Here is a 14,947-nt window from a genome sequence, read left to right as displayed (position 1 = left end):
TCCTAAACATTTCCTCTTAAGACATATTTTTGAAATCCCAAGTTGGAGTTCAAAATGGAGGAGCGAAATATTTTCAGACCCAGGATGTGCGTATATGAATGAATATTTACTCTTGTATAAAATTTTAAAAGAAAATACTTGCTGCTCAAAGTAAGAAACTTTCACAATAATATTGCTAACTATGTATTGTGATTGGGTTCTGGGAGTTAAATGTAGTCTGCTATCGTTAGTCCGTTGGACAACTGATGTTAAATATTCTCTGTTAATTCTCCTGGATTCGGTTAAGGAGGGGGAAAATCCCTGAATGGAAGGTATGGCTGGTAGACTCCAATTGTCTTCCACAATTCATTCATTCATTCTCAAATTCTCTCTCTCTCCCCGCCCCTCCCCCGTCCCTCTCTCTTTTCTCTCTTTCCTCCCTCCCCCCTCCTCCCTCTTTTCTCCCTTCATTCTCTCCCTCCCCTTGCCCCTCCCCCAAGAGGTTTTACCTGGGTACCCGGTCACTCATCCAGACATCTAGAGACTGCATTTACCAGCAACCCTTAGCCAGATGTGACTTAGCAGTGGAGCGTGGGCAGAAGTGATATGCCTCACTGCCTTAAAAGTAAATTGCACTCCCCTTCCTCTCCAGCAGGGAGATGCAGCAATGAATCTGGCTCCTTTGGACCCAGAGAGCGAAGGTAGGGCTAATCCACCAGTGGGTCACTGAACGACTTCCTGAAGCAGTCACCCAGCAGCCCAGAGAAGCAGTTCAGCCACTCCGATTCGAGGGCTCTGTTAAAACACTTCCGCTTCTCCCCTAATCAATACGAATGGAATCATTCTTTTCAAAAGTGCATCATTTGGTTAATACTTCTTTCTGTGATCTTAAAAACTTTGTCTTGGTGTTCTTGCACAGTGGTTGCCCTGCAGAAGGTGGACTCAACCCCCAATCCCCCAAATTGGTTTGGATGTTGGGACAGATGCTGCCACACACACTGGGAAGACGTGACAACATGGATGACTCACGTCGTGGGATTTTCTGGTGAGAACAGAGCAGGTGCGCGTCAGCCCAAAGTGGCAACAGCGAGGCAGTTTGGTTGGTTTTAGTTTTTAGTATGGTCAGGAGGCAGGGCTGGGTGAGAATTCCTACCTGCTGGGGCTGTGGGGAGGAACAGAGAGGAGAGTGTGAGGCTGGAGCGTGGTCAGTGCTCAAACATCCAGAATGGAGTTTTCATCTTTATTGCAGTCCTGAAAAAATATCATAATGAGAAACTGATAACCAAATGGAAGAAGAATCTTCAAATCAGAAATGGTTAAATTCACATTCTTTGGTTACAAGAGCGTTCCTGTTCCATACACTAGGAAAACGTGTAAATGTTTTTTTAATTTATTTATTTTGGCTGCGTTGGGTCTTTGTTGCGGAGCGCGGGCTTTCTCTAGTTGTGGCGAGCAGGGGCTACTCTTCGTTGCGGTGCGCGGTGCAGTGGCTTCTCTTGTTGCGGAGCACGGGCTCCAGGCACGTGGGCTTCAGTAGTTGTGGTGCACGGGCTCAGTAGTTGTGGCGCGCGGGCTCAAGAGCGCAGGCTCAGTAGTTGTGGCGTACGGGCTTAATTGCTCCGCGGCATGCGGGATCTTCCCGGACCAGGGATCAAACCCGTGTCCCCTGCCTTGGCAGGCGGATTCCCAACCATTGCACCACGAGGGAAGTCGCTAAATGTATTTCTTGCTTCTACTGTTTCAAACTCAAATATGTCATCTACCCACGAATTAAGAAATTTGGGAGACAGGGAGAGTCACTGAGGCTCATTACAACCGCACGTATTCTTATGATGTTTAAATGAATTTTAATCTCACCAAGAGGTGCTAGAAAAAAAAGAATAAACTTCAAAAGACAGACTTTCAGTGAACGAAGGTGTTTTTCCAACTAGCAAAAAGTAAAGTAACATGCCGTTAGCAGAAGACTAATCACGCCCTTGTATAATTGTGTTCCTTTTAATAGAGGCAGGTATTAAATATATATCTAAAGGTGTTTAATTATAATATCTTTATAAAACTTATACAGTAACTTACAAATTAAAAAAAAAATCTTTTGTCAGACCACATGTCACCCTACTCATAAAGGATTAGAACAATTATGCAAATCAAATTCTAGAAATAGCTTTGGTATCCCATAATTCCTCAAGATAGATATGCAAATGAACTGGATCGTGCCTGTGGGTTTAAAGAATTACACACTATACAGTTAAACTCTTTAGTATGTCACTCTCCAGAATGAATACCTGTGACAGGGGTTCTTTCCTATCTGTTCTGCCTTTTTTCTTCTACTAAGCACATTGCAATGCAAATTGGTCAGGACTCAGGGACTATAGGGGGAAAATATAACGGGGTGGGGGGGTAAAAGGAAAAAAATAAATACGTTAAATGAAAAAGGCGAGGACAAGTTTCATCCCCTCATGCATTTTAAATTTTATGATCTCTAGAGAATATTTTAATAAGGCATGTATTAAGTCAGCGTTGCAACTTTAATAAGTTTTCAAAGCCTTTCAAAATTACAGCACATCTAGGTATCTTCAAGAAAGTGAAACCATTTATTGCACCCTCCAGGTTCCAACACAGATTCTAACCGAAAAACTGTGTGTGCTTCTCAGATATCACATCCTGGCAGAAAGCAAGATTTCCATCCCAGAAAGCTATGCAGACTGGCATAACTCAGGTAATAAAAATATCTCGAGTGATGTTTTCAAATATACACTTTCCTACCAGTTTACATCTTCTCTACCGTAGAATAGGCTGGCCAGTTAAAACTTCATTTGTAAATGACTAAATTATTCCTCCTAGAAGCCAAGTGGTAAAATAGCTTTAATTTACCTGTCTCCTTAATGTTACTGAGAAATAAGACAGTTGCATTTATGCCTTGACATTGCAGCTTAAAACATTTGTGCATGTTTTCTCTGTGTAATTTGAAGTGACTTTGAGTCTTCAGGCTTTCAGATATAAATTTCAAGCTATTTATTTATCTTAAATGCCTGCAACCAGTATATAGGGTGAATCGAATACTTACTAAGACTTCTCTTCTCCTTTTCCCTTGAACAAAAGCACAAAATACCTTTTTCTGTAGCGTTAAGCCTGCTACTCCTCCTTTCTTTGAAAAGCGAGGAGAGTGGTCTCCTGGAGAGCTACCTGTCTGATTTCTGTTCGGTTCTGACATTTCTAATCTGATTTGCTGGCTCTCCCTGCAAAAAGATTTTAGGTAACAAACTTTCTCCATTAAAACGACCATATCCCTTACTGGCACTTGAGCATTCGCATAGAGTTGGAACAGAAAACTTTGAAGAGAGAATTATGTGGTTTTATTTCCCTTAGAAACACTTATTTTGAAAATGGACCCCAGAGTGAGGAGAATGTGGGAATCAGAAAGATGGGGAAGATGGAAACTGGACAATTTTTTGTTCCGTCTTCTGGTTTTTCCTGCTTCCCTCAGCAGGGCAACCAGAGATAGTCTGCCTAAGGGCCCTTTCTGGGCAATCGGCTGTGAGGTCTGTTCTCCTCATTATCCCGAGCTCTTTTTCTCGATCTCTCTTCTGGCGTATCTCATGTTCTGCCTTGATTTATGGTTTGGGGCACATTTGCCAGGTTTCTCCAATTACCTTGCTAACTCATCAGCAGGAGAACTGGACCTTTCTTATCCTCTGTGTTCCCCTGCACTTCCCAACATAGAAACTGGCTTCTTATTCACTTAAATACCTATGGATTAGATGGATTCATTCAAGTGGTTTTCCAGATTCCTATAACTAAATTTATCATACTAAAAGCTTAAAAATACACTGATCATGATAACAGTTTTTATAAAGTGCAATTAAATAGAACCAGCCTTGTAATAGTTATTTTTTAAAATCTTCTAGATTTATTTCAATCTAAGAAATCAAGTCAAATTTATTTTACTATTTTTTTCCAGAGCCAGGTTAATCTAACAGTTAACAGCAGGCTGAATGGTCTGATAACTGGAAATGTGAATTGAATTAAATAAGCCTAATTTTTAAAAATTTGTGACTACAGTTCCAGGATATCAGGCATATCTGTCAAGGGAGTGGAGAGGATGGACTTGTTTTAAGTATTGTTGCAGTTAATTGTTGCTTCAAATAACAGGCTTTCTGAAAATATTAGTGGCTGAAGCAATAGCAGTTTTTATTTCAAGACCAGAAATCTAAAATCTAGAGATATGAGGTTGCATATTTGGGTAAGTAGATCAACAGTGTTAAAACAGATGTCTGCTCTTTTCATCTTTCTGGTCTGCTATTTTCACCATGTTGACAGTATCTCTTCTCATGGTTGCAAGATGGCTGCTGTGGCTCCAAGCATTACAACCTCATCAAAAATATCCCAAAAGGAAGGAAAAGGGAGGGCAAGAGGGCTCTGTTCTTAGGCTGAGGTAGATCCCAAAAGTCTTGTCCAAGTTGGAGAAAAAGCATAAAGAACCCCGTGGACTCAGATCAAGTTTGCTTTTAATTTTGTTTACTCCAGAAACAGCTAATAAACAATGCAAAAGATAACGATATGGGTCTAGAATATGGATGGGTGGAGACAGTTTCCCATTACCTCCTTTGCCCCTCACAGAGGGGGTCTTGAAGTCCAGTGGTCTTGGAGGGTCACACAGAGTGGCACGTCTACCAGGTGAATGGAGAACAGTGTTTTGAGTCCACTGCATTCTACAACCTCAGCCATCTCAATTCACGGACAACGTGAAATGCCAGTAAGCCGGCTACTCAGCCCACCGTGGCACTCAGATCTAATGACTGTGTTTGGAGACTTGGAAAATTTTCAGGACCTGCACGGGGACAATCTCCCCTTCTCTGTAGAGGTTAGTTCACCCTTTATGTCTAAGAGTTCAGCCTGTATGTTTGAAAGCTTAACAGCAGTTGAGTTGGGAAAAGAGGAAGTAAGGACTTTGGACACAAGAAACAACGCAGCAAAGGCATGTTGGTGTGACCCAGTATGGTCTGTTCAGGGCACTGCGAGTGACTTGGAGTGGCTGGAGCACAGAGCCTGAGTAGGGAGAGGGAGGATGTGAGACCAGCGGGGGAGCCAGGAGCCCAGGTGTGCACCATGAGAGCCCAGCAGAGGGGTGACTGGGCCAAGAAGGCCTTCCAGAAGTCTTGGATCTGAGTCCAGCACAAACCTGATGTTCAGCCAAGACCCAGGGGTATGGCTGTACAGGCTAGTTATGCCCGTGCCATCCAGTTATTACATATTGTGAATATTGCCTCTGCTCTAGAGGAGCTGGTGAGGGATTCCCCAGGCAGAGGAGGGGGACGGGCTTTCCAGGGAGAGCTTATACAAAGGTAACCAGAGAAGGGAGAGATGGAAATACAAGGGGAAGATGAGGCCAGGGTAGTGGAGGGGCCGGACCATAAAAGGCCTTCTGTGGCAAACCAGAAATTTGCACTTGTATGGGTCATGGAAAGACAGTGAAGGGTAGAACCAATCCTGCCCACCCAATGATCCATCCTGACTCAGCCCCAGGACCTGGGACCCTGTTAACCTCTTAGGGGCAGGGCATTTGTAAACGTAGATGGCTGATGGTGAGCCCAAAGCCTTGGCAGAAATGATTGTGTTGTATTTTCTTTCTTTCAAAAAGAGGAAGAAAAAAAGGAAGAAAGAGAAAGGGAAGGAAGAAAATAAAGAGAAGGAGGGAAGGAGGGAGAGAAGGAATAAGAGAGGGAGGAAGGGAAGAAAGAAGAGGAAAAAGGGAAGAAAGGAAAAAGAAAAGAGGAAAGGTAGAAACCAATATGGCAAGACTGACAAGATCTGGCAAGGCTGAATGGTGCATATGGAGGTTATTCTTCATCATTATGGTTATTGATTTGTTATTCGCTTCCCCACTTTGAGATATTTCAATTTGTAAAAAATGAACATGGTCAGGTGGAAATCTAAAAGTAGACATGTCTTTCTGCAAAGCGATTTAACATATGGTGTCAAAAGACCTAAAAATGCTCATTTTTCACCCAATAATTCCATGCCAGGACATGCAGAGATTTATAGACAAGCAATCTATTTTCTTTTGCTTCAAGTATAGACATAACCCATTTATTTCACCTGGGGAGGAGCGGCGGGGGAGTTGTGCTAAATTAACTTTTCAATGACAGAAAATGAGCTATTTTAATGGAAGTCTTCCCCAAATACATTGTTCCTGTCCTGGTACAAGGAGTAGAGTATTCTGAAATACAAGTAACCTTCTCTTGATGATTCTTTATTAATATAATTAACAATCAAAGTACAGGCTAATAAATTCAGTGATGAAAGTAGCTGTTGAGGTGCAAGGGGAGTTTTGCTCCTGCACAGTATTCCTCTGGACAGCTAGTTCCTCTGCATCTCTTGGTTCTTCTTTTTCCTTTACAGTTGGCCGTCATTTCTCATTACTTGTCACTTGAATTCTCATTAGAAATCTCCCATCCAGTCAGAACAAAGCAAAACAAAAAACAGGAGTTAGCCCTGACAGCCTAGTTCCTATGCCATGGCAGGTGCTAAAAATTCTGCTGATCACATAGGCTTAGTGACTTCTGTTTTTTGAACTTCGATCACTTGTGGCCGGTGGGGGGATGTTGGATGAGGAGAGATTTACTTCCTGGGCCTGTCTTTAGATAAGATAAGATTTCTGATGGGTGGCCCTTGGATAATTAACGTCTACCCGGTCCTATGATCTGGGAAGAAACAGGCTGATAGTTACTCGTATTTTCCAAATAGGAGACTGTCTGCATAGACAGATTGACATTTACGGACAAAATAAAATAATGCTGACCATTCACCTGTGATAAATTGGCCACACCCTCTTATTATGACTTATCCATCTTGGACTGAATATTTAATAGTTTATATTATGCGCAACTCAAACTTCAATATATTTACTGTACCCACTTTAATTATTATTTTATCAAAATGGTTACTTTGCTTACATTCATGTTTTATGTGTTCATAAAAAAGTTTTGAAGCAGTATATATATATATATACTGCTTCTTCCCTTGAAGAGAAGATCTGCAGATTTTTTATCTTGCATTTTAAGTTAACAAGCCTCCAAATGTCTTAGAAATTATGGTCAGCTAAACAGCATGCACTAAAAGGATAATAAAAACATGAGTACCTTACTTAGACGCATATTACCACCTGTCACAGCCTCAAACAACAGGAACAAAAACCCACTCCAGAATGAAAATACTGGTATATTTATATAATGCAAAGAGAAATACAGATATAAATCCTCAAAACGGAAGATATGTTAATAAAAATGTAGCATTATAAGCGAAAAAATACAGTACTTGCAGAATTTAGTCTTTCAACTTAAGGTTACAATGCGTCTAACAAAGAAATAGTATTTAAAATTATAGTTCCTCATTATTAATTTAAAATAACCATCAGGAGAACAGCACAGCTTAACCTAGCAAACATTTTAAGGAAATGCTTTGTCTCATAGAAGTAGAGTATCATTATATTCCATCCATTTATACCATGAACAAAAGAAAAACAATTTTCAAAGTGGCAATTAGTTTCATAAGACAGAATAAAACTGGGCTCTTCAAAGCACAAACTGTTCCCCTAAAATTATTTTAATTTTTATTGGCAAAAAATACCTAAACAGTTTTGATTTAGTACTCTGCTTGTCTCCGAGCCCTCCCAATCCGTGAACCACCACAATACGAAAACATGCGATACTGTATCTTCTCCACACCATTACTAACCAAAACACTTTTTACTCTTTTGAAAGGTACAGTTTTACAGAAATGTTTCCACTCAAGATTGGTATGATACAAAGAGCAGTTGTTGCTGACGGGCATTTCCTAGTAGTATGAAGCAAGGTAGGAAACAAATCTTGTGTTACTTGTTACTGACTAAAAATGACTGCCTTGCTACTCGTTCCCATTTCTGCTCTTTAAATTCAATATCAATACTGAACAAAATTCTCAGCGCCTTCAAAGAACCAGAGCAGCCCAACTGACCCCACCGATGGCAATTCAGAGGGAACTTGAGACAACTTTCCCTCTTTCTCCTGCTGCCAACAGAAGACCCTCAAGAAATCGAACTTGTGAAGTCCCCCTGGGTTCCTCTACCTCACTGCAAAATGTAATGCCACTTGAGGTTGTCAAAAATAGCTTCTGTAGAAAACTGGCCATGGTCTTTAGGAAAGGTTGCATAAAGAAAATGTTTAGCCTTTATTGAAAAAAAAAAAAAAAAAAGTAACTCATGGAATAAAAGACATCAGTGCCAGTACCAAGACTCCAGGGCCTACTGTCAGGATGAAAATATATTTAGGAGGACAATCGCAAGGAGCGGGGGTGGGGCTGGGACTTCAAAACCCTCCCCAAAAGGGGTCTGTACAATCCTAGTGATGATGCACTTCGAGAGCCGTTTTGAAGGCAGCTCAGAAAATTAAACGGGGCAGAAGGGGGAGAAAAGACGTCACTGTCCAAGCCAAAGGGGAGGCCGGGTTGGGGTGCAGGTGGCGGGAGAGCCACTTACAAACCGATGCCTTTCAAGTCGCAGGGGAGGGTGGCCTGGGTGGCCTGGGGGCTCTGGCAGCAGGGGAACTGGGCCCGGAAGCAGTCCCTGAGCTCTCTGTTGAAGAGGAAGCACACGACGGGGTTGATGCCGGCCTGCGCGAAGGTCAGCCACACGGAGGCCGTCAGGTAGGCCTGGGGGACAGCGCCGGGCCGCACCAGGACCCGCAGGTAACTGGCCACGACGTAGGGCCCCCAGAGGAGCAGGAAGAGCAGCGTGATGGCATAGAACATCTTGCACAGCCTCTTCTCTGTCTTGAACTCCTCGAGCACGAGGAGGCGGCGCGCGCCGCGGCCGGGCCCGGCCGGCCGGATGCCCACGAGCGCGGGCGGCGTGGGCCCGCGGCCGAAGCCCGCCGTCCAGTTGGCGGCCGCCTGGCCGGTGGCGCCGGGGCCGTGGAAGGTCCAGTCGTGGCTGACGGCGGGCACGAGGCGCGCGGGCCGCATCTTGCGGCGATCGTGGATGAAGAAGAGCAGGCGGAGGTAGACGAGGTGCGTGGCGCCCACCACCACGGCCAGCAGCAGCAGGAAGCCCAGCGCGCCGGGGGCGCCGTCGGGCCGCTGCTCCAGGGCGCACGGCGCGTCCTCGTCGTCGCCGCCGCCGCCGCCGCCGCCGTCCAGCACGGGCGGGAAGGCCGCGGCCAGCGCCAGCGCCCAGGCGGCGCACACCAGCATGGCGGCGCACGGCCAGCCGGCCAGGCGCTCGGCGTAGAAGCGGTGGTGCGCTATGGCCAGGTAGCGGGTGACGCCCACGCCGAGCAGCAGGAAGGCGGCGTGGAAGCAGAAGAGCGCGGCCAGGAAGGCGAGCAGCTTGCAGCCCAGCGCGCCCGGCGGCGCCCCCGCGGCGGCCGCTGCCCGCCGCGCCGCCAGCATGACGGCCGGGAGGCAGGCGAGCGCGCGCAGCCCGTCGGCCAGGCACAGGTCGAGCAGCAGGTAGTAAGGGGCGCGGTGCAGGCTGCGCTCCCGCACGATCAGCAGCGCGAACAGCACGTTGCCCGCGAGGCTCACGCACAGCAGCAGGCTGAGCGTGGCCAGCTTGAGGCCCAGGGCGGCCGCCTCACCGCCGCCGCCGCCGCCCGGCTCGCTCGCGTTCGCCATCGCGGCCTCCCCGGGCCGGGCGCCGCGCTCCGCTCCGGGGCCGCCCCCGGCCGCGCCGCTCCGCAGGCCTGCCGGCCGGCTGGAACCCCACCAAGCGCGCGGGTCCCCGGCGAGCTCCCGGGCCGGCGGAGCTCAGCCCGCGCCCGGCTGACCCCTCCTCGGCTCCCCGAGCTGCCGCCGCGTCGCCGCCATCTCAGGAATGGTGCGCGCAGGAGGCGACGGCCACTCCCTGCGCCTCGGGCGCCGCGGGCTTCACTGCGGACCGGGCCGCGCCGCCGCCCGCAGCCCCTGCATCCTCCTCCTCCTCCTCTTCCTCCGCCGCCGCCGCGCCTCTGGGCTCTGCCCCACGCCGGGCCAGCCGCCGCCGCTGCCGCCGCCGCTGCCGCTGCTGCTGCCGCCGCCGCCGCCGCCGCCGCGGAGCCCCCTCCCCTCCGCCGGAGCGCGCCGCGTGGCCGCCGCCGCCAGCCCCGCCGAGGCATCCCGCGCCGCCCGGGCCGGGCTGGGCTGGGGGCGCCGCCGCCGCATCTGCGGGGCCGGGAGGCGGCCGGGAGGGAGGCAGGGCCCAGGACGCGAGGTGGCGGCAGGTCGCGTTTGGCCCCAGGTAACGGGGGTCCGGCGGCGGTGCCCGGCGCCCGCCCTGGGGTCACTGAGGTGGCCGTGCGCGGGGGGAGGTTGCCTGGGATGGCAGGGTCGGGAGGCCTAGGGGCGTGGGGGCGGGGTGTGGGACCGGAGGATCTGGGATGAGCCCTCTGCCCGCAAGCTCATAGTAATTCACAGTCATCGTCGTGATCACAGCCTCGTAACCTCTAGTATTCAGGTCAGCACTGATGTGGGTGGCAGTGTTCTGGGGAGCTTTACGCCCTCAGCGTTCACAGTAATGACAAAGTTGGTTCTATGCTTAAACCCGCTTTATATCTGAGGAAGCAGAGGCTTGGAGGTCAGGGGAGTTGAGAGCCGGTAAGTGGTAGAGCTGAGATTCAAATTTCACTCGGTCTGATTTCCACGGCTGGACTCACAGCGACCCTGAAGCATACCCTGCTCTCTGCCCCCATTCGTGGTCCCAGTGAAGGCATCTGTCAGGGAGAAGAAATTCAGCATTTTCCCTTGATTTCGAAGGTGAATCCCATGTCACCTTCCTCCCAGGCTGTCAATCTTCTGGGTAAGCCCAAAAGGGCAGCCCCTGTTCTGAACTTCAGACGCACCAAGTTCTCTCTAGGCTTTGCGTGTGCTGTTCCCTTTGCCTGGACCAGCCCCTCAGCAGGCTCCGCAGCCTCTGGGCCACTCTTCTGACCAGTCTAGCTGACTCTGTACCATTGCCCATTCATTTCCTTCTTAGCACTTAATATTTACTATTATGTATTTTTATTGCTTTTGGAGATCCTGTCCTTTCAACTGATCTCTAAGCTCCAGGAAGGCAAGGGACCGTGTCTGGTTCTTCCTAACACTGTATCCCCAATGCCTAGGATGGAGAAGCCAGACTTAAGAAATATGTTCTTTCTCAGGTACACTCATTCTTTGCTTTGTTTTATGCAGAATATTATTTATTGGCATGGCAGGCCCTTTGATGGGCATTTTTAGGATGACACAAGATCATAGAAAGCCTTGTCAGGCTGAGGAGTCTAAACTTTAGTCTATAGGCAGTCAGGAGCCCTTGGAGGTTTCTGAGGAAAGTGCTGTGATTAGAAAACTACTGATGTGCGTCAGGAAGATTATTTTGACAGTAGTGCTTAAGAGGAATGACAGAGCAGAGTCCGGAAGTCTAGTCCAGAGCCTTAGCCTTTAATGTGCACAGAAATCACTGGGGATCCTGATTCAGTAGGTCTGGATGTGGCTGGAGATGCTGGCTTTCTAATAATTTCCTAGGCGACACTAATGCCTCTGGTCTACAGACCACACTTGGAATAGCAAGGACCTTGAGGGCATTTGGACATTTTGTAAAACTCTTAAGTGATGGCCAATGAGGGCCTGACTTAGGGCCCCTAAGTGGCCAGGGACAAGTGGCTGACCAGGCAAGTCTACAGATATTTGTTGACAGAAAAGAGAAGTAGATTTTGGAGAGTATTTTGGTCAGGAATTGCATTTTGATAATAGTAGCTCAAAAATGTACATGAGTTTATTTTCTTCATAAAACAAGAAGTCTGGAGGTTAATGACATTGAGTTATTGGCTGAAAGTCTGAGTCTCTGAAAATCTTTTAGCCCTTTCTTCATGATCAGTAGTAGGCTGCTGACACCCCAGCCATTCCCTCAGCATTCCAGGCAGAAAGACGGAAAAGAAAAGAAGAGCAAAAGTGTCCTTGCCATCTAAGTGGGCCTCCTCTGAGGAGTTTTCTAGAAGGCCTACATGATAACAGACACATATTCATTGGGTACCACTATCAGCAAAGGATATTGGGGAGTGATTTCTTACTTTGATATTTTAGAGCCAGGCACATAGCCACAGACAGTGAGTTCCAGCCTTGACGTGGACCTTAGCACTTGGGCTGCTTCTGCCCAGAGGAAGGGATGCCTTCTTTTAACGCACACACAGACACCAACTCTGGTTCCTTTATGACAGTGTTAAGGGCAGCCTGTGTTCGCTCAGCACTTGCTATGTGCCAGGCGGTGTGCTGAATACTTGACATATGTTATCTCGTTTCATCATTCTAAGGGCCTTAATGGGGTGGGTATTGTTACAATTTCCATTTTGCAGATGAGGCAGAGAGGTTAATTTGTTCAGGCTTTCACCACAAGTAAGTGTGAGAGCTGGGATTGCAAGGCGGAAAGTCTGACTCTAGAGCCCACGCTCATAACCACCTTACTTATTGCCCCTTCACCATAACTGCAAAAAAAGGTGCTACCTTTCTAAAAGCAAACAACCAAACACTACTGATATTCACAGAATTAAAGCTGCTTCAAAGAGGGGAGAGATTTTCAAAACCATCTCATCCAGTGCTTTCATTTTGTGAACATGGCTGAGTGGGCAGTAGAATCCAGGTCTTCTCACTCCTAGGTCAGTACCCTTCCCACTTAGATGAAATCTTCATATTATTTGTTCTAATGACCACTTGACATTTCGCTTAACCTCTTGGAATCTCAAATGTTCCCATTTACAAAAGGAGAAATTGGACCAAATGATTTCAGAGGGTCCTCACCTCTGAGGTTTAGTTTGTATGTGAGAAAATGAAAGGTAAATGGTTATACAATCCCGAATGGGGAGAGATTTATTCTGCATAAAAGGACCCAAAAGGAGAGACATTAGTTCCTTATGATTTAGGTTTCTCTATGTTTTCTACTTCTCTCCATCGCTCTGTATGCTTCTCTTTGGGATTTGGGATTTGGTTTAGTCATCTTCTCAGGATCAAATAGCAGAAGCAGCAATAGAAAATATATAAATCATGGCTCTCACAGCAGTTATATGCCTGCTTCTTTAATTGTCACCATTTGTTCAGAAGATTAATACTTAAGGAAAAACTATTAACATTTCATTGCCAGAATCAACTTATTTTCCCTTTATTGTTTCTAGGAAGCTTCACTGAAGAATTTGAAATAGTTTCTTAGGCACCAATTTGAGTGCTAGCGTCTCAAAGCATAACAGCTCCGTGGGATTCTTCCCTCTAAGAAAAATTGCTTCCTTTTGCACGTAGATAGAAAAGTTGGGGTTTCCACCCCAAATTAGTTCTGTTACTTCTTTGCTGCACATGTAGGTGATGTGAACGGTAATGGAAGTCTGCTGTTTGGAAGACCGGTTTACAGACCTTGACCTTGACTGACGGATTCAGTCAAGGGCACGGTCCCCATAATCACGGGAGCCAGTTTGGCTGATGTCTCCTGTCCAGCCTCAGGCTTCTGGTTAGTCATCTGCCAGTGGGCATGTTGAGCATCAAGTTAGAGAAGGTTGGTTTGACTTAGTCTCATCCCAACTCTTAGAAAACATGAGCCAAAATCTATGTCCAATGGATGCTGAGTTATCCAAGGATATTACTCAGATTGGCCTCTCCGTGGGAGGGAGTCATAACTTCAGGACTGCAAATGGACTTGGAGTTAAATATACCTTAGTTCATATCCAAGTCCCATCAATTACTAACATGTATCCTTAGCCAAGTCCTTTACCTTCTCTGAACCTCTGAACCTCAAAGGCCTTTTGCGAGGAAGATTCCATTAAATTCAATCCATTTACAAAAAAGAGTGTAACAGAAGGTGTGCACCCAGGTGGTGTGTAATAAATGGTAAATACATTTTTTGCTCTTACTAGGCTATAAATACCTTGGCTAACCATGGCTTGACTGACTTTTATATTCTCAACCTAGCTTAGGAGGATGCCATACACACACACACACACACATATGTGTATATATTTATATGTCTCAATATTTGTGTGGCAGGTGTGAATGTCAGTCTATAAAATCAAGGGTGCCAGAAATATAACTGCTTCGTAGAAACTTAATTTCTGACTGAGTTGCCATTTTGCATGGATGGTGAAGAAAAACATGTAACCTTGGTGCTTCTGGGGTTTCATCATGGACCTTTGCTTCTTTGGGATGTGCCGTAATTCCAGGCCAGTGCCCAGATTGCCCAGCACACAGTCGTTCAGGGTAGTGTGTGCATGTGTATGGGAGGTCAGTGATGTTCGGTCAGTTGTTGCCATGTTGTTTCTGTCCTTATAAGCCATTGTGGTTTGGTGATTCTTAGCTGCCTCATGCCAGACTTGGGGTGTGAGAATCGGGGCTGAGGATGTGTATTGTATTACATGCTTCTCAGCACTATGTCTGGGAAGCCCGGTGCAGATCCCCTCTCTCTCAGTACCCTCTCGCTCCTCCCTTCTGCCTTCATCTCTGGGTACTGCCTGTCTACTCCGGCATTGGGGAATACCGTTCTTTCTTGTTCTTCTGGATAGTGTAATTGGTCAGTTCTCCTGGGAATCGGTGGTCCCAGAATTTAGGTGTTTGGGAGAACAAAAGTCAGGAAGCTACCTCCTGTAAACCTCTGCTTGGCGAGGAAGCCTGGACCCTGCCATCTGCTTCAGTGTGGGGAAGGAAAGGGAAAAACAGGGAGAAAAATTATCAGGTCATGTCTCAAAATATTGTCCTTGCTGTATATATTTATTGAATGAATGACTGAATATGTCATTTATGTGTACATGCATGGCATACTGTCACACTTCTAATAAGCAAAATATGGTTTAATGAAAACTCTTTTAACAGTTTTCTCCATGTGCAAAAAAATGAAGTTGGGCCCTTACCTCACAAATATAATATACAAAAATTAACTCAAAATGGATCATAGACATAAATGTAAGGGCTAAAACTGTAAAACTTAGAAGAAAACATAGTGAATTTTCAT

The 14,947-nt window shown here is 46.5% G+C and overlaps 1 protein-coding gene across 1 annotated transcript; it reads right to left on the bottom strand.

Annotated features, from left to right (window-relative positions):
* Positions 1–6,142: 6,142 nt before the first annotated feature.
* GPR27 (G protein-coupled receptor 27) lies at positions 6,143–9,759 on the bottom strand. Its single transcript, XM_036869009.1, has one exon. It carries the CDS (start codon positions 9,625–9,627, stop codon positions 8,488–8,490), a length of 1,140 nt encoding a protein of 379 aa, XP_036724904.1. The 5' UTR covers positions 9,628–9,759; the 3' UTR covers positions 6,143–8,487.
* Between the last annotated feature and the right edge of the window lie 5,188 nt (positions 9,760–14,947).

This window comes from Balaenoptera musculus, chromosome 11, assembly GCF_009873245.2.
Source record: "Balaenoptera musculus isolate JJ_BM4_2016_0621 chromosome 11, mBalMus1.pri.v3, whole genome shotgun sequence".
Classification (NCBI taxonomy): domain Eukaryota; kingdom Metazoa; phylum Chordata; class Mammalia; order Artiodactyla; family Balaenopteridae; genus Balaenoptera; species Balaenoptera musculus.
The sequence above is the reverse complement of the archived record's forward strand: the minus strand, read 5'-3'. Positions and strand labels throughout refer to the sequence as shown.